Genomic DNA, 27,740 nt, shown 5'->3' with positions numbered 1-27,740 from the left:
CTGTTACATCTGGTCTAATCCTGCCCCCACTGGACCTGTGGAAGTAGTAAGGGAAACAGCAATGTCTCCCTCCCCAACTTCTCTCAACTCCCACACTCACCTCAACCACCAGCATTTCACTCTCTGCAGCGAGCACTCCATTGTGTTGTTACCAAATATTTCACCACCTTAAGGTTATCCATTTGTTATTTGTCTTCTCCACCCACACCTCCATCCCATGCCCCCGCCCCAGGAGATATGGCTGTTGTACTCTCTGAGGGATGCACATAAATTGAATGAATGATCATCTCACGAGAGAGAATCTAACCATCGTCCATTGACATTCGGTGGCATCGCCATTGCTAAACACCTTACGATGACATCGTGGAGGCTACCATTGACCAGAAATTGAACTGAACTAGTCACATAAATACCATGGCCAGAAAAGTAGTCAGAGAAGGAAGCCTGCATCAAATAACTCACCATCTTGACTCCCCAAAGCCTGTCCACAATCTATAAGGCAGAAATTAGGACTGAGATCAAATGTCCTTCACTTACCTGGATGAATGCTGATCTAACAGCACTCAAGAAGCTTCACAGCAACCCAGAGTAGGAAGGCCACTTGACCTGCACCATATCCATAAACATTTACTTACTCCAACACCAATGCACAGTAGCAACAGTGTGTACCATCTACAAGATGCACTGCAGCAATTCATAAATGATCCTTGGAGTGCACCTTTCAAAACCACAACCGTTACAACCCAGAAGGACAAGGGCAGCAGTTAACTGGGGACATCACCACCCGCAAGTTCCCCTCTGCTACTCGCCATCCTAGCTTGAAAGCATATTGCTATTCCTTCAGTGTTTCTGGGTCAAAATCCTGAAGCTCCCTCCCTATCCGTATTGTGGGTGTATCTACACTAAATGGGCTGCAGCAATTCAAGAAAACATCTCATTGCCATCTTCTCAAGGGCAATTAAGGATGGGAAATAAATGCTGGTCTAGTCGACAAAGCCCATATAGCATGAATGCATTTTTTTAAAATCACAAGAATCCCAATGTAAAGATAAAACAATATTTATGTTATGTGAGAGGAGAGTGCTGTTTGCTTGCCAAATGGATTCTGGTAGAGTTGTTGCCGTGGAAAATGTGCCAATTAACTGATAACTCACAGGTAATTGCCAAGGTGGTTTAAATTTTAACCAGGCAAGCTGACTATAATTGATCAAGGCATTGCTCGAAGGCTGGTGTAGAGGGGCTGGTGGGAGCAAATGGAATCCTGGTGGGAAATGGATTTGACCATGGGGTGGGAGGCCCCTTAGTTGGGCTTAAAGAGTCTGGTTGAGGAGAGAAACCCCCCAACCCCATCCTACCCAAAAACCATCACCACCAACCCACCGAGGAGGGTTGCCAGGTTGGATATTTGGCTTGGGCCTCTGCTGCCTTTAGCTAAATTCCAATGGTGAAAGCATTAGTTGTCTTACAATGGCATCATGTGGACCAAAAGCATAAGACTCTTCCTGCCACTGGTAAAATTAAAACAGGTGGGTAAGTGGCATGCACAAAAACCTTGGCAATTAGGTTTTATATGCCCTTTCCTTCAAAACCATATAAGCTGTAAGGAGAGATTGGACAAACTTGGATTGTTTTCATTAGCACTTTGAAGGCTGAGGGGTGACCTGTTAGCAGGATTTAAAATGATGAGAGTCATGGAGAGGGTGGATTCATAGTCTTTCCCCCAGGGTGGAAATATTAAATACTAGGAAATATTAAATACTAGTATTAAACACTAAATAATAGGTTTACAGTGAGAGGGGAAAAATTTAAACAAGATGTGCAAGGAAAGTTTTTTATTTACAGGTGCCTGGAATGCACTGCCAGTTGAGGTGGTAGAAGCAGATGTGATAACAGTGTTTAAGAGGCATTGAGACACGTGAATAGGCAGGCAATAGAGGGATACAGACTATGTGGAAGCAGATGGGGTTAGTTTAGAATGGCATCATGGTCAGCACAGACATGCTGTGCCGAAGGGCCTGTTCCTGTGCTGTACTGCTCTGTGGCCTCATCTGAACGCTTCTGAACTCAGTGTTTCATTCTCTAAGATCCCCAGGTTCCTCTGCTTATCTACAAGTCTTATAAGTGAAATTTTAATCTGAGGACCCATTTGGAGGAGTATAAATATTCATGTGGGATTGCCAATGGAACATTTAGTATTTTCCTGACGTTCTGACCATCTTTCCTCTCTGTGGCTGCACTTCACATAGCAATTGAGGGAAATTTTGCAGCGAACTGATATCTTTAAAATACAAATATTGAAAAATAATAGATTAGAAATTGAAATCTAGCTTCATAAAAATTCTGTCAGAATAAATACCATATATTTACATGGCTACGCCTTGCAAAAACTTAGCTTTTCTAGGGAAAGTCCAACCAATTGGTATAGTCCATTGAGTATTTTGAGAACAGATTTAGCATTGTTAATAGAGTGCATAAGTGAGCACTTTACCAGTAAACTGCCAATACGCAATACATATACAAATCTGCAAGTGTTGAACCCAGCAAGATCCTTTTCATTTATCGATACTTGCACACTGAAGTTAAGATATTCATGTGGCAGTGCTCTTGATGATTGTCTAAGAGCAGCAATGGCTTTGAATCATGTAGAACTAGGCAAGTAGATGTTATGAACTCTCAACAAATTGTTTGCAGTATCCAGGGCTTCTTTCACAATATTTTAGAATTGCTATGTGGTTAGAGAGTTAGTTCCAAAGAATGCTGAAAATGTACTTCAGCGTGCTAATTCAATATTGAAATGCTAATGACTCTTCATGCTTTTAATACCATTGATGGATAAATTTGCGTCAGCTCTCACATTACCATTTGCAGTAAGCTAATTCTGTACCCTGAATAGAATAACTCAGTAGTAGGTGTTGTACATGATTATTACTAGGAGTCAAGAGTAACCTGCTTATGATAACTTATAGGACCTCTACCATGGAAACAACTATTTTCTAATTGATCTGTTCCATCTTACTAGTTCTGATCATTTTTCTTGTATTAAAGAAACAATACCAGTAATTTCTCCTGCATTCCCTCCTCACAACAACCAAGACGGTGCCATAGTGGTAATGCAGAACTCTAGCTTAATAGAGGACATAGGTTCAAATCCCACCATGTCAGATGGTGAAATTTGAATTCAGTAAAAAATCTGGAATTAAAAACTAACCTAATGGTCACCATGAAACCATGCCAGTTGTCCTAAAAAGCATGTGGTTCACTAATATCCTTTAGGGAAGGACATCTGTCTTCACCTGGTTTGGCAATTGCAGACCCATAGCGAATGTGGTTGAGACTCTGCTGCCTCTGAAATGGCATTGAGACAAATCGGTTCAAGGGCAACACGGGACGGATGACAACTCTGGCTTTGCCAGCGACACCTGTGTCCTATGCAAGAATAAAGAAAAAAAAATTCTTAACCAGGGGAATAGACAAGCAATCTACTTTGCTCTGAGCTTCTGACTCCAGATATGCCTTCTCGAAAATTGTAGGCACCAGTCTGTTACCTACCAATCTGTAAGACATGATGTTAATACTGAACCTCCCATAATTTTTTGCTTGGTACTAAGTCATTCTGCATAGTACATCACTGACAAAGGTTATTTTGATATTAAAAAGGCAATTATCAAATAGATAAATGCCTGGCTTTTGTTTATCAAATGCATTTTTTCAGATTATGCTGTTAATCCTATCGAATTTTATCTTCATCTTTTCTTGCCTTTCTCTAAGATCCCATCGCCTGAAACTGTGTCTCCCTCCTTTTATTCCTTCCCTCCACCCTGACTCCTTTTCCAAGATTTGGAAAGGTAGTAGTGGTGGTGAAGACTCAAAAATTCATCTCCAACCTCTTCAGGTGATCACAACCGGTTCAGAAGACCACATTGATCATGCTTAACTTAATCTTTAAATGATTTTTGCTCTCACTGGCCCAGCCAAGAACTACTTCATTTCCCTTTTGAGGCACAAAGTTTACTGTCACTAACAATACAAGCTCTTCACACAATCCAGAGGTTTAGTCCTCTCTGGGCAAAGTAGAAACTGTCTATCATCTACCTTATTCCTGCTCTTGTCAGTCATGGCTCACTTGGAATCACTTTACCTTTGAGTTACAAGATTGTGGATTTGAGTCCTCCTCCCGACCTGAACACAAGTATCCAGGCTGATACTCCAGTACTGAAGGACTACTGCATTATTGGAGGTGTCATTTTTCAGATGAGCTGTTGGACTATGCTTCCATCTACTTTCTGAGGTGGACATAAAAGATCCCAATATTTTGAAGAAGAGCATGGAAGTTATCACTAGTGTTCTAGCCAATATATATCTATCAACAAATATTACAAAAACAGATGATCTGGACACTATCATATTGCTTTTGTGACAGCTCACTGTTCAGAAATTAGCTGCCCGGTTTCGATTACAACAGAGACTATACTTCAAAAATATTTACTTGTCTGTAAAGAACTTTGGAGCATTCTAAAGTCATGAAAGGCATCGTAGAAACATAAACCTTTTCCCTCATGTGTAGTTTACCAACGTGCCCATTGGCCCCCCCTACTCTGTCAAACTATCTATTAGTAACCTTCTTGATATTTTATATACATCTATCCAGTCCCTTCTAAATCTGCTCTTGTCGTTTTTAATCTCAGTTAATTTGCAAGGACTCAGCCAGGAATTAATAGTAATAGGCACAAACTTTGAACAAAACATACGTTGCCAAGGTAAATATAATAAAACTCCTCCAATCATTACCCTCTGTTGATTTTAAAAGTACAGTTCTCGGAATTGATAACGCCTTAACTAAGCAGAAAGAAAGTGAGAACAACCCATTATGAAACTTTGAATTGAATGAAGCAGCCACACAGGTGAGGCCTATCTCTCCAGTGAGATTTTAAACTGTGTTTTCTGAAAAATCTCATTGCACTTTCAAAGAAGAAAAAGAGAGTGCTCCCCGATGTCCTGGTGAACATTTATCCCTTAATCCTACTTTTTTTTAATTTAATTAACCGATCTTTCTGATCAGTCCGTTTGTTGATGTTATTACACATGTCTGGAGCAGGTGGGACTTGAACCCAGGCCTCTCTGGTCCAGTGGTACGACCACTCTGCCACAAGAGAGCCCCAAAATGAACTTGAATTCCAGCAAGGTGGGAATCGAACTCAGGCCCCCAGAATACAACTGGAGCTCTGGAATAACAAGCCAGCAGGCCATCACCTCCCCCAAATTCATTTTTTCTTTCTTATATATGTGTATTTTCTAATCAACCTATTCAGAGAAGTTATGACACAAACACAGGAGCAGGTGGGTCTTGAAACCCAGGTCTGCTGGCTCAGAGGTAGGGAGACTATCACTGGACCACAAGAGCCCTTCTTAACCCAACTCTTCTAGTTTTTTTCTAATAAACCTGTTCAGTGATGTTATTACACACCTCTGGAGCAGGTGGGACTTGAACCCGGGCCTCCCAATCCATGGGTAGGGACACTACCACTGTACCACAGGAGCCCTTCTTAACCCAACTTTGAAATAGACCATCTGATTATTATCAGCTGTTTGCAAACTTGTACACAGATTGGCTGCTGTGTTTCCTGTGTTACAACAGTGACGACTACAGTAAATACCTCATTGGCTGTGAAGTGGTTTGGACATTCTGAGATTGTTAAAAGTGCAATGCAAGCCTTTCTCTTTGCTCCCGAGTACTCTACTCACAATTGGCTGCTCAATGAGCAGTGGTAATTGCACACTTACCTGTTCCAGAAAAGATGATATCATCTAAGTAGATTATTTCATCTATGATAAAACAGCTGAAAAATACAGCTGGGGTAGATGTAAATAAACACTCACTGAACTGGTGCATGCTTTCATTCAGTGCCTATACTAGAAATATAATGGTGATAATTGTATTGAGTTTTTGATTATGTGCATGTTATGAAGGTTACTTCATCCTCATCCTCCAGTAGACTAGAATCCATAAGTACAAATTAGAAAGCCAACCTCCTCGCAAAAATCTACAAGATCTAGCAGAATGCTTCCAAGGCCCTACACCCTTTTCCCTACCAAACCCATCCACACTGTATCCCATATCTCCTTTTCGATCCAACACAAGACATCATCTGCCTACTTCCTCCCACCACACCTGCACTGATGTCCACTCCAAAGTTCCTTTCTTAGCAGCGTATGTTACAGTACCTTCCACATCACCTCCTCCCTCCTAATGCTAGCAACTACTTCCAAAATATTTTGACCTCTGTCTTTGAATAATTCAGTTGGAAAATTGAAGATAGAAATTAAGTACCTGTACAACAGCAAAGAGTCAGAATATTGGGAGAGATGTAGATGGAGGAGGAAACTGTGAATATGATCCAGAAAGAATGAACAGCAAGAGAGAGACAAGAAAAATGTGGAAAACAAACGGAAAGAAATAGAAAAGGAATGAAGGGGAAGGAAGAATAGAAACAATTTCAGGAAAAGTGCATACTTTACTGCCCTGAAATCAGCTAGTATATTGCGTAAACAAAAATGTAATTTCTCTCTCAGTGCCAGGGACCTGAGTTCGATTCCAGCTTTGGGCAACTGTGTGGACTTTGCACATTCTCCTCGTGGGTTTCCTCCAGGTGCTCCAGTTCCCTCCCACAGTCCAAAGATGTGCAGGTTAGGTGGATTGGCCGTGTTAAATTCACATTGTGTCCAGGAATGTGCAGGTTAGGTGGGTTAGCTATGGGAAATACAGGGTTACAGTAATAGGGTAGGGGTCTGGGTGGGATGCTGTTTGGAGGATTGGTGTGGACTCAATGAGCTGAATGGCCTGCTTCCACACTGTAGGGATTCTATTCTCTGTAAATGGCTGGAGAAACTCAGCAAGTCTGGCAGCATCTGTGTAGAGAGAAGTGGAGTTAACATTTTGAGGCCAGCGACCTCTCTTCAGAACTACATCCACAGTTCTTTGTTTTATTTTAGTATATAACGTCACTTATATTTATCCTAAATGCTGAGGAATGTTACTCCATATAAATAATGAACTAAATTAGATTCATGTAAGCTAATGGTAAATGTGTAAATTGCAATGATTGAACATTGAAGGTCTTATTGGCTTGGGTAGTATCAGATTGGGTAGAATAAGGTATATCAAGGTTTGTATAAAACAAGGTGGACTGCGCTGTTAGTTGCAATGTAAGGAAAAAAATCAAAAGACTTGATAAAATTTTGCATGTCTTTGCATTGCTAGGAATTCACTGGTATCAGGATTGCATAGATGTGGGTTATACAGGATTATAAAAAATCTGTTATTGTTTAGCTGTCTCCAAGCAACCTTTCATAATATTAGCTCACAGTCACACTGTAAATGGTACTGTGAAGTAGTGTCATACACATTCTTTGTTTTAATCTGCCACAGCCAACTTTTCAGTTCAAGTTATTTTTGAGTCATGAATTCTGCATGGATGTGTTATGCATAGTAGCAGGCTCTGATCATTAGCTTAGTTTTTTTAAGTTGATAACTAACATGAATATGTATGTTAAAATAATACTGCTGTCTGGTATTTGCAACCGTAATTCAAAGCAAAGCCAAGGCAACAATTGCTGTCTTAATTGCAGGGTGCTGGTATGCACAAATGAGCACTTGTTGAGGGAGCTGAATGAAACGCGAGCAAGACACAAAGCAGAAGTCGACCAGTTGCATTGGAGCTACATTCAACTGAAAAAAACCATGGAGCCATCTCCCCGCAGTATGACTGCTTCAGCATCTGGCTGCATGCCATTGGGCAGAGAGATTAAAAGCCACATGGAGTTAGAATATCAAAAACGCTGAAGGAAATTTCCCAGAAAAACCGAAAAGAATCAATGACAAAAACCCTGTGTGATTTCATGCTGCTTATTGAAAGCACCACTCTTTTTCTATCAATACAAGACTTACTGATGAATAGAGATGTGTCAAACTTGTCTGCTGTCTGTGCAAACGATAGTATTTTTACAATTTTAACTAATTTAATGTTGGTTCAGCATTTTGCAATTTCTCAATTCTTTTGCTAGTTTTCCCTTCCACTTAGTTCCAAATGCCCTGAAGTTTGAAAGTAGTCCTCCAGAAGCCAATTACATATTTAATTGCTTAAAATATACTTTTACTTGTCTCTCCCTGAATAAGCAAGTGCAGAACCTCTCAGTCTGGGCTTCTAATAGTTCACTAAACAAACAAATAGTTTGAAATCATGCCATGTAACTTTCCCTGTATTTGGTCTCCCTCAATGTGCAATGTTATATTGCTTTCATTCTCTGCAGCCTGCACATTTGAATCTAGAGTTAGGAAACTAATCTACGGCATTAGTAAGTTGAAACCTTTGTTTGGAAAAATCTCTGCTTTTATTAAGACTACTAAACGTTTTAAAATAGGTCAGCATTAAGAAAATTTACTACTAACTTTGTAGAATATGAAAGAACAATTCTGTGTCTTGAAATGCAAGACAAATATTAATATTTTACAATTCACTGGATATTTCAATATATATGGGTATTCATGTGGTTTAGGTAGGTTGTTAGTTTGCAGAAATGAGCTGAAAGCTTCTTCCTAAATTCCTGATTCAAATAAAAATTCCACTGTTTTATTCAATTATGCACCTGTATGAAGATATGCATTTTTAAGAGAAGCAAGAAAACTCAAAGATTTGTGTTAATATTAAAGGGCAGGTGGAACAGGCAGTTTGAGAATTTTTTGATGTGCATTCTAACTATAAAAAAGAAGCTCCTATTCTTGTACTTTTGAGATGTAAACTAATTTTCTTAAAATTTTTATTTCCCTGTCTATGGTGGCTTTCCTCTTCGGTGGACCATCTACAGCCAATGACAGATGACTCCGCCTCTGGTTCCACACTTTTGTCAAAACCACGCAAAGCATAAATACTGAGGTTAAGCAAACCCCCTTTCTATGGCAACATCCTAGCTAACTCAGTTAATCTTCCTATGAGTCCTGCTGTTCTTATTATGCTCCTGCAGCAGTTTCTAGCTAACATATTGCCTTTCTAAAGGCGTTTGTGGCGAACTCTCATTACGCCTCCCCTTGACTCCAATCTGTTTACAAAAGGAGTTTCCAATTAACTCTTTGCTCTGCCTTTCTCTGTCATCTGGTCCACTGTTTAATAGTGAGACTGCTTATCTGGCAACCATCAGTAGATGAACAGAAATTTTCTCCAATTAAATATTTGGAATACCAAAGCCATTGCTTTCGGTTCCCCATTCAAACTCTATTCTCTATCTACCAAACCAATCCTTCTCCCGGGAAACGGTGTAAGTTTAAAAGACATTCTGTTCTCAACCTTGGTGTCACATTTGACCAAGAGATAAGTTTCTGAAGACACATTTAAAACTGCTTATTTCCACCATTAATCTAGGTCAATGATCCCTGCCTCAGTTTATCTGCAACTGAAAACCTCATTTATTACCTCTAGACATGGCTACTCCAACACATCCTGGCAGATCTCCTACATCTACCCTATGTAAACATGAAGTCATCCAAAAATCTGCGCCCTTGACAACTCAACCAAGTCTCATTCACCTGTCACCCCTGTTGTTGCTACTTATATCGATCAGATCCTGCTTAAGCAATGTTTTGGTGTTAAAATTGTGAACCTTTTTTTTAAATCCTCCAGGGTCTCATTGCTGTTTATCTGCAGCCTCCTCCAGTTCCACAACTCTTTGAGATATCTATGTTCATCAGTTTGGGCCTCTTGAGCATCCCTGATGTTAATTGCTCCACAGTTGGATGCAGTGCTTTCAGCTGCCTAAGCCCTGAGCCTTGGAATTCCCTCCTTACATCTTTCCTGCCTCTCTACATCCCACTCCTCATTTAAAATGCTCCTGAAAACCTACCATTTTGACCAAGCTTTTGAATATGTGTTCCCAATATTTTATGTGGCTGATGTCTTTTTTTGTTTTATAAAGCTCCTGTGATGTTACTTGAGATGTTTTATGTTTAAGGCACCTTATATGTTATTCTTGTAGGAAATTTCAACTAATTCATCACCTTTTAAAGTTTTCTAGCTCACTCTCACCATCTTTTCACATGAGCCACTAGCTAACTTCCAACGTTCCTATTAAAGCTTCTGCCTAACTGTCATCACAATGACAGAAAGCCCAAAGGTCAATTAAGGAATGGAACTGGCAGCCCACAAGTTGTGTTTGGCTCTCATAGCTACTTTATTTGCTTCCTTTCTGCAAGCAAATAAGCTGATTGATGTGAGGGAGATCATAGGAGTAGCAGCAAAGAATGATGTGCCACAGCTGTCGTATGCTGTCATAGTTTATGCACATCAAATTCCTTCTCTGTAATTACTGTAGATTGTGTGAACAGAGAACATGGACTGCTTAAGAGATAGAGAGAAACTAAGAGCTGGTCTTCTCCTGTTTTCATCCAATTCTCAATGACTAATTATAATGCGCTATCAATAGAAGTCAGTGCACCTACTAAATTCGTACGTGGGTTGGATATAGAGTGCAGGGAATAATCCAATACAAGCTTGCAGGGAAAAGAAATCTGTGGTCAGAGAATTACCTCTAAGTTAAAAATCACACTGTTACCATGCATGTATTTTTCCCAACAAACTATTTGTCAAGCAACGTCCACTTGCTTCTATCTCTCTGCTTTTCATTTGATGACATGTACATTTCTAATGAAAACTAGCCCTTATTCTGAAACCTGTCTCTGTTTAATTGAGTCCAGCATTCAGCTACCCAATGGTATTTAAAAGCAACACCATAAAATAATTCCCAAAATGTTATTCTTACAGAAATGTCATTCCAAAGTGGAGCATTTCAATTTGAATATATCATTGTGGAAAAGTTTCTGAAAGTCAGTATACACTTAGGTCCAGTGACAATAAGCTAGTTATTATTTATAAATCCCTTTCCCTCAATGTTGTGTTGTTGACTTTGGATGCACTGAAGCATCCTGATCTAATGATACAGATAAATCACATTTGTCTTCTACTCGTTCCAGGTGTTACATATCTAGTTCTGGATTAGATACAATTTTGGTAAATTGAAAAATGGCTCGATATTTTTTCAACAAGTTTCCACCTGGCCTAAAGACTTTGGAAGTAGCTGTTTTGTATTTGTTTATTTAATGATTTTTTTTTCCAATGATTAATTTGTCAACAGTTGAAATAATGTAAGAGTATTGCTGTGAGATTTGTATTGGGGTGAAGGATCTGTGATGTTTGCTTTTCAGTGTGATGAAAATAATTTGAATCTGTGCAAAGAAAATCTGTGGGAGAGCAGATTCCAGTTTCAAGGAATTTACAATCCAGTCATTTAGGACCCTCTTTTATAAGTATGGAATTTTAATGTGTTGAATCATAGTTAGTAGATTAACTGTTTCTATCCCAGGGTAAAATTCAAAAGGCTTGACCATTGTCTATACAAATTCGGAAAGCTTTGCAACATTGAACTGTTATAATAAATAGAGTACTGGTACTACTGGCTAAGATTTGCTGGGCAAATACAGGGTTTTTAAATTATTTATTTCATATTTTTGCACACATTTGTCTTTTGAGAAATACTGGGCAAGCGTTGAAAAGGTTAGCTGGCTGATGATCAATCGGTTGAATCTCATTGTGAGTCTCTTTCCTTAATCAACCAGTCCTGGAATAGATCTTTGAAGCTAGAATTTCTAGATCAGAGATAGGGGCACCAACAACTGAGCCACAATACCAAAAGCAGCCTCGTATAAATGATGCACCTAGTGACAATAAATTACTATAACTATTAATTACTATTACCTGCCCTAGCATTGTTTTAAAAGCTGTCTTAACATTGGACCTACTTTGAGATTGTTAATTGTAAAGTTCCAGGAGTTTCACTTTTAATTGTTCAGCAGTACAGAACTTTACTGTTGAAAAAGTACACATTTTGCCAAAGCTTTTTGTTTTGCACTTATCAGGATAACTGACAAGAGTACAAATTAGAGGAAAAACCCAATTTATATTGCATAAGAGGAGAGTGCTGATTGGTTGCCAAGTGGGTTCTGATTAGTTGAGCCTTTGGCATTAAAAATGCACCAATCAATGATGATTTACAATTAACGTCAACATAGTTTAAATGTTAAACCAGGCGATTGAGTTGGATTGGTTAAGGATTGACCTGAGAAATGAATCTATAAATGACTCACCTAGATGGTTTGCTAAAACAGTTTGAAGCTTTTGTTCTAAATCTCATTTGCAAGAACTTTGGTGCCCTGAAGCCCAATTCAGAATCCATTTATTCCATAAAATAAGATGGTTAGGGTTAGATTACAAAGTGTATGTTCAAAGCTCCTTAGTGCCTCCATTGGGAAAGCTTCATTTTTTAAAAAATAACTGGGGAAATTGAGTATTTTCTCTGGTTCTCAGCGCAAGAGCAGCAAATTTGGAAAACTGGCTACATCCACATGTAGCTGCTTCAAAGTCAGGATAACTTGAATGCCTGTCCTGATCTCAGATCCATTAGGACTTCTTGATGCTTCCAGTAGCAGACTAACAGAGGAAAGTGAGACTGTTAATGTAATCACATATTTATATGTCAGAAAGACACTTAGCCAGCAGATGAACATAGAGGGTACATCTCTTTAAGTATTCACAAGTTGTTTCCTTTTTATAATAAAAGAAATAATTACTATTTATATTTGTAGACATATTGATTTTTTAAGTTTATGAATATCGTTTTGACTGAGATATGTATGTTTTTATAAACTAAATTAAATGTTCTTATGGAATGGTATTTATGATATTAAGTGTTTGATTCATCCCAAGTCTATTCATTGACACCTCTGAGTCAAACCCAAGTGGAGAGATTGAGCTGCTGCATTAAAGGAGCACCTAGTTACACATTTTGACTGGCCAAGCTGTAATACAACAGCACACACCAGTCTCCACCTCCAGGCTTTGGTGTAGCTAAGAGCCCCTGTTAGGTTTTCAGGTTAATTTTATCCACTTCACAGGTTTCCCCACTCCAAATATCTGGAAGCTCTGCCTGTGCTACCCCTCAATTGGATACTGTAATACAAGTAAGATATCTACTTGGGATAAAAGGATTGCCCTTTGAGGAAAGATTGAATCTATATTCCCTAGAATTTAGAAGAATGATCTCCTTGAAAAATAGGGTAGATACTGATGGGGAAATCTAGAACAAAGAACATGGCTGGATTTTTGCTATCAAAGCAGAAACCTCAAGTCAGGAAATACTCTGACTTGGCAGATTGATCCCCATAAAAACTGCATGCATGATTTTCACTCCAGAGCGTGGAGATGACTACAGAGGCAAGCAAATGTCAAGAGGCCCCAGTTAGAAAATCTGCTGCTTCTCTGAGTTAGACTTGTTAGTATAAAATGCTGTTGGGCCTTCTAGTCACCATCCCTCTCTAATGCCACCTCATATTCCCCATTTGACTTTCATAGCCAACCACTCAGTATCTATGTGAAGATGAAAAGAAAATGAACCCAGTCATACACAATGGTATTGAAAAACATTTCATAAAGCCCATTAAAGAATTTTAAATCTCTCACAAGCAATGAGGGGCCTATTTGTATGCATTAACATCTTATTAGTACCCAATTTTACCTCATTTAAATGCAGGTTGTTATTCTCCCAGGTACCAGTGAGAAACTAGATAGTGCTTATTCCCAACAGAATAGTGGCTATAGCTCGCCAGATCTATTCAGGGCCTTTATGTTGGCCAACATTCTCCAGCATCTCAGTCCTTGGGTGGCAACTGCATGTGCCCTCTATCTATAGACATTGGCATTGGCAAATGATCAGTCTCCCCACATCATGCCACATCTTGGGCTAAATTATAATTATATTCAGTCCTGTGTTTCCTTAGGTGCTCACAGTCTCTTTGCCTTGCCTTTGAAAACATTACTTCATTTAGCATCTACAAGCTTACAGTAGTTCTGTCTTGCTTTGGACAGTCAAGGAAGAAGACATGTTGTTCTGAAGGGCCAACATTAATGGTTTTCTCTCCAACGATGCTGTCAGACCAGCAATTTGTTTTTGTTTCAGATTTCCAGCATTCGCTGTTCTTTGCTTTTGTGTTGTTTTACAGTACAGGACTACATCAATGTCACATCTACTGCATGTTCCAGCAGTTTACTCATTAAACACATTGAATTTTCTTCAACCAGCTGACCATGTCTCAAGGTATACAGGGAGTAGTCCTTAATCTGGTCAAGGTTAATGGTCAGGGGTGCTGCCATATTTAATTCAGGGCATCTGCTGATCTTAGTTCAGGATGTCAGCCAAATTCCTAATTCGCAAAAAACATTTCAAAGTTCTCATTACCTGTACAAGGTTGCCCTGTACTAGAGCCTGTTGACTTTGAAGGTTTCGATGGATGGCCTCACGGAGTTTTTATGGCTCAAGGGTCCAGTCATGGTGAGCATGTCCTGGCCTGATGCAGGCTTGCCCTCCTTGCCTGTAACTTGCACAGGGTTGGTGCTCACTGTCTGGGTGGAGATGGAGGAGCTGGGCACCATGGGACAGTCCTGAGAGGAGACTTCTGGGAGGCTGTGTGTGGGGTCCCTCTACCTTTTAGATGCCTGTAGGCACCACCCTGTCTCCTTCAGAGGAAAGGACATCTGGAGTAAGGTCAAGATCCTTCATTCTCTGGTTGCCTTGCCAACAAACACAAAAGGCTAAAGTATTGAAGTGCAGGTACACGTGACTCTGACAGCCATTGGGCTTTAAGCTGAATTTAGCTTTCTATGACAGCTGCCAATGTATCCATGCTGACAGCCAGCCAGAGACACACATACCAAGTCAGCATGGTACTGATAATGCGGACTACTCCAACCCTCCGTCAAGTTTACCAAGTGCCTCAGACAAACCTGCCAGACAAACAAGCCCTGTGTGTTTATGTGTTGGTAAGGGTGAGATCAGTACAGCACAACACAATCAATCAGTCTTAGTTGTTGGCACTTGGAGGTCTCTGCATCACCATTATAATGGAGATATTAAAACACACTTCTGGAGCAGGTGGGACTTGAACCTGGGTCTCCTGGGCTGGAACCTCTGTTGCACAAGATCCCCAATTACGATTATAGATTGAGTTTGAAAGAGCAAATCTAAACATTGACTACCACTCCTGATTAATGATAAGAAAGTTGCCAGGTATAAAGTATATTGTCACAAGATTTCCAGTTTGTATTAAATTTATCACAAGTACTAAAGAAACAAAACTTAAGAAAAGCAGTGATTTTTTTTGAGTTGATCCACTTCAGAACATCAGATCTTGACAATGGTTGGTTGACATTCTCCTTGTGTCTTTGGTCTTCTTTCTTGCCCATCGAACCACTAAGAATCGCTACTAAGCCTTGCTACGCACTAGCCCCATGTGCGTGATCAGAGACAACCTGAACTCTATTGGCTTGGTCAGCACATGATCAGTCTCTGACTAGCTTAACAGTATGTTCCCTAATCCCCATTGGTTTCTTTAAAAGTATTGGTCATCTCAGTGGCATCCCTTTCTCTTGGCTCCTAATTAACTTCTTAAAATGTCCATCACTTTTTCGATTCATCCTTTGTATAACAGCTTGTCTCTCAACTTACTAACTCCTTGGATCTTCATCTGGATGATGTGGCACCAGTGAAGCCATTTAGGTATCCACCTAGAGTACACAATGTCACTTCTTGGTAATTTAATATCATTTCAAACATGCCAACTAAATACTGCAATCAGGAAAATTCCAAAATAAAAGAACGCTGTGTGACTCCATAATAATTGTTAACACCTAAACCAAATTAAGGCTAAAAATAACCACATGAGATAAATATACACAGGCCTGTTACATACTTTGTTATGAAACAAAACTTTTAAAACATAGCTGTGTCTCAAGTAAAATTTGGCTCTACTTTACAAGCACCTGTTCATTTGTCCTGTGATTAGTAAACTGTAACCTACATCTCTTCAGTGCAATATTTATGTTAACTTGAGCCATTAAACATCAAAGAACTGTGAACTAATGACCTTACTGTTAACCGGGTCATATGGCTTTTTTCCTTACAGCAAGCATTTCACAACTATCCAACAATTAAAGAGTATAATGTAATTCCTCGCTGATTAATCAAGCCAAAATTATTAGTTATTGAAAAATAATTCAATCCTACAAGATTATCCAATCTTTCCTCCTGAATAGAATTCTGACAATGTCTTCATAAATTTACCTGTAACTTCTCTGGTGTGATCACATTTTGTGGTGTAATGTGGTGACAGCATTGGTGTAGTGCCAAGGCCTAACTAGTGTCTTACACATATTTGTGCATATCCTTCCTGCTCCTCCATACTTTGTCTCAGCTAATAAAGAAAAATATGCCTTGTTAACTACATGTCCTGCTATGTTTGGGGATCAATGGACATGCACTCTACGTTTGCTATTTATCTACACTTTTCTGTATCCTACTGTTTAACGTGTAGTGTCCTGAAGCAACTGTCCAATTCAGAACTTTACCTCAGAGATGACTCACAACAGGACAGTGAAAAGACTTTTAAGGGTGTCCTCAAAGTATTCCCGAAGAGATCATATATCCCCAACGTATATAATTCTCTACCTTTTGAAAGACCAAACTGGAGAAGGTTCATTCAGAAAAGCAGCAAACACATTGAAAAACTTAATTGGGAGCATGCATAGGCATTGGAGAAAGTGCACAACCTTCCAGACACCTCACCTACCACCCAACAAATCAAGCACCTGTAATTCATGTTGCCAAGCCTGCAGATTGTGCATTGGAACTTAACAGGCATCTGAGAACCCAGGGAAGTCAAGTGGAAGAAAGTCACCCTTGATCCTGAGAGGCTAAGAAGAGCAGATTCACTTGTCTTGTTTTCCCACTTCAATGCACATCTGTAAAATATACTCACAGATTGCTGCCAATATGAATTAAACTGCCAAATCTCCAGATTACCATACCAACCCTACTAAACAGATACTGCATGCATCATGACAGGTTAAAACTATGAGAATTTTGCCTTTATTTTCTTCCAGGAATGATTTTTAAAAAATTGAAAAGCAAATCTATACAAATATAACGGATAGAATACTGTTCTACTTCTAAATTATTATAGTTATGCCAAGAGTACAATTGATGAAAATAATTACATAGCACCCTCATCGCTTTGCAAATAGATTTTATTTCATTATCATTCTTACAAAATTTAGTCAGTCTAGCTTTACAATGTGACAACATTTGACAGCCTCTGATACATAGATGGAGCGAGCAATGTAGAAAAATAAGAGTGTAATTCTATAGAGAAAGAACTATTCACAACACCCATAGCTTCCTCTGAGCCCTCTTGACCTTCAGACCACATATGTCCTTTCCACTGCAGTTTAGTGAAGGAGGAACAGAATACTGATTAAAGTGCTTGGCCTCGGGCAATATGTACAATGGAAAGCTTAAGGCTACAATTGCAATTCTTGATTTGTTATCAAGCATTAATTGAGAGATATTTAGACGGTTGGATTGTAATAAAACAGCAAATTAAATCTACAGTGCATATTAGACCACAAGTCAGAAACTAACCCAAATTCAACAAAACCGCAAATATCAGCAGTATATCCTAAGTGCCTTGGTAACCATTGAAGAAGCAGCAATTAGCTGTGCTGTGAATAGTAACGACCTTATAGTAAAGTGCACAATCTGAACTATATTTATATATTGGTAGGAGTCAGGATTTGCTAGGTTAAAAATTTACTAAGCTTAAAGGTATACATTAAGTAATTAATTTTAGAGTGTGATCCAATTAATGATAAAGATGTCAGTTTTAATGGAACAATGATCAATACTGAGGATTATTCGACGTGGAATTTTTAATGCAGTTACTACTGCATTGTAGGCCTGTGCATTGCTGAGATTGGCTATTTACATACAAATTATATATTTGATTTCAGCATAACTAATCAACACAGAACAATGTTTGAAGCCTTTTACGAAGTATCACAACACACTGAAATCTCTATATTTCTGCTGCATTTCATTCTTTTTACCCTGCGTGCTGAATTTTCTTTTGTACAATAAAAATTTTGAAGATATTTTGTCTCATGTTAGCACCATAGACCCCCTGTTACTCGATCAAATGGTAGCCCAGACATTCCTGCCACATTGGGACAAGTTGAGCCAGTTCTTCAAAACTGCGATACCTCCACTGCAGAGGAAACTTGCCTTTTGGCAACGAGACCTTTAATTCCTCCCAGGCAACTGTTGGAGGAATAGTAACAGCTATGGAAAAACTCATGGATTGAATGTGTCATCCAAAGAAGATTGAGGACAAAAAACAGTAGATGTAAGAGAAAATAGGAGATTGAAAGAAGACATCTGACTGAGCAGAACATCATACTTCATTTTAACTAATATTTAAAATTTTGGGCCATGGTTCAAAAGGATAACCTTCATCTTTGGAAATGTCAAAGAACGGTGGTTAGGTAAGAAGTGCTCCCAAGCTGTGTGTGATGGAATGTGCAGTCCACTCCTGCAAACTCTCTGTATCACAATAAAACTTATTTTCAGCTGATAAGGAATACTGGCTGCTTGTTCTTTTGTACATATTATGAGCAGTTCACAACAGCACAGAAGCAACTGGTTAGACTTTGACCAACCCAACATAAAACTTTGAAATCATAGCCATGATTCCTTGTTATTAAAGTGTCAATTAAAGTCTTCGCATATATAACTCTTCATTCAATGCTCCCCCCGATATCTCATTTATAAACTGGGCTCTGCCTGTGCACTTACATGATATCAAAGGTGAAGTCTTTGGAAGGGAATCAGCTAAAACTTTCATTCATTCATTTGTTGTCTTTGCAGCTATGGCAGGCCCATTCCACACAATGCAAAATCAATCTTCTGAAGTGTACAGAGAGTATAATTCACTGAGATACTCTTAAGCAGCTCTTAGCTTAAGAATAGAAGGCAGCTTTACTGGAATACAATAAAAGTGGAATGGAATGTGCTGGGAACAAAGAAGGTGACTAAGTGCCAGTTTCCAATCCCTCATTAGAGCAGAGTGAGGCAAGAATGCATTATACAAGGTCCACCACTACCACATTCATAATGGCAGTTATACATTCTATTCCCTTGAACAGAATCATCAGTCAATAAATGTCTCTCTTGAAACCTAAGGAAGTGTGCCAATTGTACATTTTTAGAAGCAGAATCGAGTTCAGGATTTAACAGATTCTACATTGTTACAATCAAAACTGAACTGGGTCTAGAGAAAAAGAGTAAGACAATTCCTATCTATGTTGCACAACAAAACAGTGTAATTGTTTTGACAGAGGATGATGTTATGTCAGCTTAGTCACTCACTTCTGCAAGGATACAGAAACATCAATCTCCACTCTTATTTTCTTTCAGAGTAAACGTTTCAGGATCCAACTGAGAATCATTACAACTGTTGAATGTCTTTTATCCCAATTCCATTGGCTGAAAGGTATTAGGATTTTGGCAAGTCTGTGATGCTACTGAGGGTGCGATTCATCTGCACCATCCTTGTTGGTTAACCCATCACTGACTGATCCATACCTTCAGATTGTTCAATGTTCTTCATGCACTACTTCAACATGCTGCCTGTCCCTGCCACCAACAACAAAAACCATTCAGTCACAGCAGTTCTTTGGTGCCTGCGAGTCACTTTTCAAGCTCACTTGTTTCGTTAGCTCCCATCCTGCTTTCTACAAAAGGCTGATCCTGGTGATTCTTTATACTTTAAGGTATTACTGAAGTTTTTGTTTGGGCTGGCAAAATGCTATTTGTGGCAGCTCAGTCAAAGGATCCCATCTCATTCATGTCGAACTCATCTTTCAGGAACACAACAGTTTATCTGTATTAGAAAACTGCGTATTGCTAAAGTGATGCCTGCAGGTGCCTTCTCACCAACAGCTTCTTTGCCATAATGCAATTTTCACAATTTTGTGGTGAGATTTTTCTTTTCCCACTGACCACCTAAATCAGAAGGACATTTTGTACAACAGGACTATCAAAGAGGACACACATTTATACCTGACATGTTGAGACTGACACTTCTTTGCCTCTTCCATTTTGGCATCTTTCCTTTGTCTTCATCTCCATTTAGCATTTTGAATGAGAATCCAGTCTTACAAGATATAGCTTGATGTTTCGTTACCAACTTTGAATGAGGATTTTATGAAACAGAGTACTTGGGCACCTGTCTCTGTCTTGTCAATTGCTGTAGGAAGAGGCATCTTGTAACGGAGGGATCTTTGGACCGAACGTAAGTTCCAGTTCTTAACACACAATTAGTTGAAAGCCATCCGAAGAAATGACAGTAATGCAGCAAGATGAACCTGTTCAAATGCTTATGACATTGAGCTATTCAGAGTTGTCCGTTCAAAGCTTGGTCCTCTGCTTAAGTGTCAAGGGCCATCAATGAAGGCTGGACTGCACTTGATTATCAAGAGCCATTCAAAAGTGACAATAATTTCCACAGTTGGTCAATGATGCTGGCAGGGTCTTGGGAGTATGGGTGGGGTTATGGCCTTTCTGAAATAAATGTGAATGATTTTTCGAACCAACTAGAAATGCTTTGAAATAAACAATAAACGATTTGAATTCCTACTTTTGATTTGTTCTGCCAAGGCGCATTGGAAGTAGATACATTCACAGTAATGGTGATATATATGTTGGAAAAGAATCTAATCATGTTTACTCCCTTTTACTTTCTGGTCATATGTGCCAGCGTGTTTGTATCCCACTACGTAGCCAGTATTTTGAACCAAGTACTCTCTGCCTTCTCTTCCTCGGCCTTTTCCGCTTTGATCAAACCTTTCCTTGTGGGAACCAGTGAACTTTGAGGTATCTGTAAGTCGTGATAATGTGGGAGATAGCACAGTTTTCTGCAGAGAAAACAATTAATTAAAACAACATTACACTTGATAAAATTACTTTTATGTACATAAAAGTTCATAAAGAAGCAAATTTAGATCTTACAAAATTATATAAGGGTGTCACCTTGCCTCAGTGGGCAGTATTGCCACTGAGTTAGGAGATTGCAGATTTAAGTCCCACACCAATCAATTAAGCACATAATCAAAGCTGTTGCTTCTGTGGAGACCTTCTGTGTTTCACATGAGACATTCAGTTGAGGCTCCTTCTGCTCTCTCAGATGACAGCACCAGGACAAAGCAGAAGGGCTGGTTCTCTCTGGTGTCCTAATAGTCAATATTCACCCCTCAACCAACATCATAAATAGATTATCCAGCCCACTATCTTATTGTTCATTCGAGGAACTGGCTGAGCAAAAATAGCTGCTATGTTTCTTCTACATTACATCAGTGACTACATTTCATTAGTACAGAATTGATTTTAAATTGTTTGAGAGCATCCTAAGGTCAAAGAAAAAGCTATATACATGCAGATCTTTATTCTTTTAGTTTCATGTTCAAAACAGCTAACTGTCCCAGTGGTTTGTCACTAGGAATCTATCCAGCATTTGGATTTTGCTTAGTCCAGCTGTCAATATGCTCAAATAGGTGTCTATATAATAACACCTTGCAGAACAATGCATCAAAACAAATCATGCAAGATTTATGATGAGGGGTCTGTTTGTGGACAACAAATTAACACTTTTGGCAAGCTTAGTGTAAAATCTGGATAGCATTAATAATAGCTACATAAAATGTGCTGCTGCATCTATAGAGATAAATTAGACATGCACAATAACACTTTGATAATGCAGGGAGCTTGAGCTAGAATATTTACACTCAGAATTCTTCGTAACCAAGTAATTACTTTGTGAAGTGCATTCACTGTCATTATGCAGGCAAACATAACTGATTGATGCTCAGTGAGATTGCACAAATAGCAAGAAGATTAATGCCCACTCTTCTTTAAACAGTTTCACTGGAATGTCTCCATCCATCTGAGCAGATAGACAGGATCCCAGCCTGACGTGTTTTCTGGAAGAGATACTTCTGACAATACAGCACTCATTCAATACTTTACTGACATGTCAGCCTGGATAATGGGTTGGTGTTGTGGTAGTGATTCTGATTTTGGACTAGTGATCCAAAGGCCTTGCTTAATAACAGATAACAACAGTTCAAATGTCTCCATGACAACTTGGATGACTTGTACTCAGCTTAAAAAGAAAGAAGTTTGGAATCAGTAAAAATGACCACAAAGAGCGTTATAAAACCTCAGCTAGTTTCAGGAAGGAAACGTGCTTCCCTCAACCAATCTGAGATATATGTGACTCCAGTCCCAATCCAATATGGACTGCCCTTTGAAGTCATCCAACAGTTGTCATCAAACTGCTGCAAGACCTTCTCAGGGCAATTAGGGGTGGACAATTAATTGGAATATAACAAGGGGGGTAAATTCAAACAGGAAGAGACTTTTTTCTGAAAATTGCACCCTATGGGGATGAAATCTCTTAGATCTCAGTTTCAATTAATTCAAAGTCTTAGTGTTTTTAATGTATTCAACCAAAGTAAAAGCTGTGAAATCCTGCTGTCACACATTGATCCACTATTTCAATAACTTTTGCAGGACAACCTTTGCTACTAAACCTTCCAGAGCACAGGCCACTCCTAATCCAGTGGCTGGGTTAATTCCTTTTTAAACAGGACACTGCCTGCCATGTAGTGGATGGTTGTGTTAAGTAGTGATGAGAAAACATACCGTTATCCCTGAAATGACAGGGGACTTCCCTTCAATTAACTTGTGAATCTCCTGGATTGCTTCTTCCTTGATCTTCCCTTTAAACCTCTTCTGTGCGAGCTCTTCAAGGGCATCCTTGAACTGGTGAAAGGTAATAGTCCTAAAGGATTTCGCCCTGGAACACAAAATCACAGCTATCAGAAATACACTGTAAAGAACGTTTCTTTTTGAACCTGCTCCTGTGATTTTCCTGTATGCACTGACCACGTGCAATCTCTTACAAAATTTACCTCACTCTAAAGCTCCTGAACGAACAGAAAGAATAAAACCTCTAGGCTTTCCAGTAGTACAGCCAACAATGTGTGCTTGAACTGTGATCGCTGTTGTCACCGTCAGGAGGAAATATGGTGGTCAATTTTTACATAGCAAGACCCCACAAACAGCAATGAAATGATGACAAGATTTACGACGCAGTTCGTGAAATGAAGACACAATCTGGGTCAAGTCAATAGGCGGAGGAGTCAGTGAATAAGAGGAGTCAATGGACAACCATTTCAGGAATATGCAGCACTTCCTGTCCTACATGTTTTGAGTTGCTGAGTCCAAGTTGATGAGCCCATTCCTGGCAGAACCCCTTCCCTCCCCTAAACCAAGTAGAAAGCAATGAGTTTCAGCCTTCTGCAATCTAATTTTATGCCTTTAACTCAAGTGCTTTCATTAAATGATTTGACCTTTAGTAACCCCAGGTTTTAGTTCAGGATTAGCTCCAAGAGTTAGCGGCCACTGTTCGTTTCGGAGATTATCAGTGCTTGCGTGTCTTCGAGCTGTCATATATTCCAGTGTTTGCAGCCCCTGTGCATTAGAGCTGTATTATATTCAAGGTATTAGCAGCCCCTGTGTATTAGAGCTGTCATATATTCCAAGAATTCATAGCCCCTGTGTATCAGAACTGTCACACATTCCAGGGATTAATCAATGCCTATGTGTATTATAGCTGTCATATATTCCAAGAATTAACAGCTCCTGTGTATTGGAGCTGTCTATGTTGCCTGGGGTTAGCAACGCCTATGTGTATTGGAATGGTAATATATTCTAGGGATTAGCAGGAATGTAGGAAATGCAACAGCTAACTGGTGTACAATAAACTGCCACAAACAGTAGGAAGGTAAATGATCAGACAATCTGCCTCAGCAGCATTGATTGAGGAGTAAATACTGGCCAGGCCATCAAGCAGAATCACCTGGTCTTTATTGAAATGCTATTGTGGGATCATTTATGTCCAACTGAGAGGGAAAACAGGATCTCAGTCTTACCTCTCATCGGAAAGAGATCATTTATCACAACAGAGCCCTCCTTCAGTACAGCACTAAAGTGCCAGCCAAGAAGTGTCTAAGAGTCAGGAGTGGGGCCATTAAACATGGCCAGTCAACAAAGCATGTTGTTCACTGTGAGACCTTGGATGGCAAAACAAATCAAAGCCAAAAAACAGCAATACAAACAAAATATGTTTTACTATCAATAGAAGGTGCCAAGCAGCACAATCAAAATGTGTGCTGTGAGGCACCGATGTTGAAAAAGCTCACTTGAGTTTCATTGAATCTTGCAACACACAGCAAGGCTCTTCAGCACATGCCTGCTCTTTAAGGGTGGGATCTTCCTAGTCCCATGGCAGCAGGTTTCCAGGCAGGACATTTGGCACTTGAGGCATGAGACCCAGAGGCTTGTCTTCAGCCAAGTTTAGCTGAAGTTAATGTCCAGTCGTGGACTGGATTGAGGCTATTGCTAGAACCTCCCTGGCAACAGACAGTCCCTCACACTAATGGGGGTCAAGCCTGTGGGTGCCTGAAGGTAGATTAGTTTGGGAGACTCGCAAGGCTTCCTCTGTGAGTCCGTCACCCATCACCTAACCTGGCAAAGCCACAATGGGCTGTAGCATCCTGGAGAGGTAGATTCACACAACTGTGGGCAGAGATTGTCTTCATTTAAACTTCATCACTTCAGAGAGTATCTCGAAATGGAGAAAGTTTCTCATTCTCCCCCTGCCCCAAAAGCCCAACGGTTGAATATTTTGGCTATTTCTCTGCTCTGTCCTTGGGTTTTTTTTTTAAAAAAGTATTTATTCAATTTCCTTTTTAAAAAACTTAGAGTTACAGAACTGTATAGCACGGAAACAGACCTTTTGGTCTAGCTCATCCATGCCGACCAGATATCCGAAATTAATCTAGTCCCATTTGCCAGCATTTGGCCCATATCCCTCTCGACCCTTCCTATTCATATACCCATCCAGATGTCTTTTAAATGTTGAATTTGTACCAGCCTCCACCACTTCCTCTGGCAGCTCATTCCATACACGCACCACCCTCCGTGTGAAAAAGTTGTCCCCCCTTAGGTCCCTTTAAAATCTTTCCTCTCTCACCTTAAACCTATGCCCTCTAGTTTTGGTCTTTCACACCCCTAGAAAAGACCTTGGCTATTCACCCTATTTATGCCCCTCATGATTTGGTAAACCTCTATAAGGTCACCCCTCAGCTCTGACGCTTCAGGGAAAATAGCCCCAGCCTATTCAGGCTCTCCCTACAGTTCAAACTCTCCAACCCTGGCAACATCCTTGTAAATCTTTTCTGAACCCTTTCAAGTTTCACAACATCCTTCCAATAGCAGGAAGACCAGAATTGCATGCAGTAATCCAAAAGTGGACCTCAGGACCTTACCATTAAGTGTATAGGTCCTGCTCTGATTTGCCTTTCCAAAACGCAGCACTTCACATTCATTTAAATTAAATTCCATCTGCCACTCCTCAACCCATTGGCCCATCTGTTCATTCTCCTATTATACTCTGAAAACTTGACGTTGATTCTGTTCTCACCATCGTTTCAGGTCGTGCATTCCAGATCAGAACAACACATTGCATAAAATAAGTGCTCCTTGATTTCTTTCTGGTTCTTGAGTCAATAATCAGAGGCAGGAAAATGGGTGAGAAAGCATGGGGAATAGAGCTATAGTCTAAAAATATTACATTCCACATCATTCCCACCTTCATCAGAGGAAGGTTTCGATCCAAGTTGTTTGGAGATGGACTGAACCCAGAGTCCAGCGAGTAGACCTCTAACTCACTATGTGTCACTTTAAGCTGTAAATTCTTCACAAAGCTGTCTTCATAGATAAATATTTGCAGTTAATATACTGTGCAGCCGCATGCTGGAATATATTTTCCAAATAAAAAGTCAGATTACATATACAAAAGTTAAAGGTTCCAAAATTTAGATAAAAGCAGAATTTTTTAACTTCTACCAGGACTTACATAAACTGGACATGGAATTAGTGCCATATGGTCAGCACTACCTCGAGTAATACTTCAGCTCTTTCAAATCTCTTCTATATCTATCCAGATTTGCACTAACTTTTGTTTGATGAGAACTTAATAACTTACATTGGCTCTTTGCCCAGCAATATCTCTAACTTTAAATTCTCATTTTTGTTTTCAATTCTTTCCTTGGTCTTGCTCCACCCCATCTTCAACCTTCTGGAACCTAGAACCCTCTACAATGTCTGGTTCCACCAATTCTGGCCTTTCTGTCATCTCCTGTTTCCGTCAATCCACTATTGGCAGGCACGCCCTCAGCTGTCTGTGCCCTAACCTCTGAAATTCCTCTCTTGACATCTCCTACCTTTCAGATACTTCTTATCCCTTTGGTTAAACTTTGTCCTAATATCCCCTGAAGTGCCCTGATGTGAGATACTGTCTGACAATGTCTTGTGAAAGAGATGAGGCTTTTTGCTCCCTTGAAAATGTATGTTGTTGTTGTTATATTCATTGGGAACTCATTACTCTTTGCAACATAAACACAGAAGATAGGAGCTGGCCACTCTGCATTCATAATGATCATCCAACTCAGTAGCCTGTTCCTGATTTTCCACCATAATCTTTGATTCCTTTAGCCCCAAGTGCTGTATCTATGCCTTCTGGAAATCATTCAACAATTTGGCCTCGACAACTTTCAGTGAATTTGACTGGCTCAACACTCTATCTCATTTCTCCACATCTCAGTCGTAAGTGTTTTACCTTGTTTTCTTAGACTGTGACCCTTGATTCTGGACTTCCCGGCCACAAGGAACATCCTTCCTCCATCTACCCTGTCTAGTCCTGTTAGAATTTTATAGCTTTCTATGACAGTCCACCCTCATTCTTCTGAACTCCAGTGAACATACTCCTAACTGATTCAACCTCTCCTTATTCACTGATCCCGCCATCCTAGGAATCAGTCTGGTAAACCTTCCCTGCACTTTGCCTGGAAGAAGAACATCCTCCCTTGGATAAGGAGACCAACATAGCACACAAAATTCCAGGTGTGGTCTCACCAAATCCCCGTCTAATTGCAGCAAGACATCCCTGCTGCTGTACTCCAATCCTCTCGCTAGGAACACCAAGAGACCATACATTTCCCTTCTTTATGGCCTGCTGCACCTGCAAGCTTACCTTCAGCTACCTGCGTGCACGAGGATAGTCAGATCTCACTGCACATTCCCTTCTGTCAATTCATAACCATATCTGTGAAAAATCAATATAGATATTTAATTTGCTATTCTACAATAATAATAGTAAATATTGTATCATCTGATCCTTCTGTTGCTAATGGTCCTAGTTTTGTGCACACTTCCTGTCCCTTTTTTTGTCATTATATGTTCCCATGTCCACATTTAAAATGGGAAGTGCCTATGTAGGCAGCCACACAATAATTATAACCATCCACCTGTGAAGGTCCTACAATGTCATCACCAATACGACATGGCAAGATTTCAAACTCAGTTTTCATTATACATGTGGATATAGAGATTTATAATGTAAATTCAATATTCTGATCCATTTGTCCCCACCACCAAACTTTATATTATCCAGTTGCTGCGCTTGATCTCTATTTTCCGTGCACAAAGCAAAAGGAGATTGAATATTCTACAATATTTGTGCAAAATTCAAACATCTGTATTCGTCAAAGAAATCTCTAAGTTTCCCAATGATTGACTTTTATACAGTGCCTTTTATTACCTCAGCACAATGGCCAATGGACTACTTGAGA

At 39.6% G+C, this 27,740-nt stretch overlaps 2 protein-coding genes across 3 annotated transcripts in view; one reads left to right on the top strand and one right to left on the bottom strand.

The window, feature by feature from the left end:
* LOC109912437 (centrosomal protein of 72 kDa) overlaps positions 1-12,774 on the top strand; it is a 69,109-nt gene extending 56,335 nt beyond the window's left edge. The window contains exon 9 of the mRNA XM_048609941.1: positions 7,627-12,774. Coding sequence (XP_048465898.1) covers positions 7,627-7,840 — 214 coding nt within the window. The 3' untranslated portion in view covers positions 7,841-12,774. The remainder of the gene's footprint in view (positions 1-7,626) is intronic.
* A 4,385-nt stretch (positions 12,775-17,159) lies between these two features.
* Positions 17,160-27,740, bottom strand: part of LOC109912438 (tubulin polymerization-promoting protein) — a 37,784-nt gene continuing 27,203 nt past the window's right edge. The window contains exons 3-4 of one of the 2 annotated variants that reach the window (XM_048616122.1): positions 22,687-22,840; positions 17,160-20,900 (exon numbers count right to left, since the gene is read on the bottom strand). In XM_048616122.1, the coding sequence (XP_048472079.1) occupies positions 20,700-20,900; positions 22,687-22,840 (355 nt within the window). In that variant the 3' untranslated portion in view covers positions 17,160-20,699. The remainder of the gene's footprint in view (positions 20,901-22,686; positions 22,841-27,740) is intronic. The other variant, XM_048616125.1, reaches the window with a different exon arrangement.

This window comes from Rhincodon typus, chromosome 2 (assembly GCF_021869965.1).
Source record: "Rhincodon typus isolate 14 chromosome 2, sRhiTyp1.1, whole genome shotgun sequence".
Taxonomy (NCBI): Eukaryota; Metazoa; Chordata; class Chondrichthyes; order Orectolobiformes; family Rhincodontidae; genus Rhincodon; species Rhincodon typus.
This window is presented reverse-complemented; position numbering and strand designations above follow the sequence as displayed.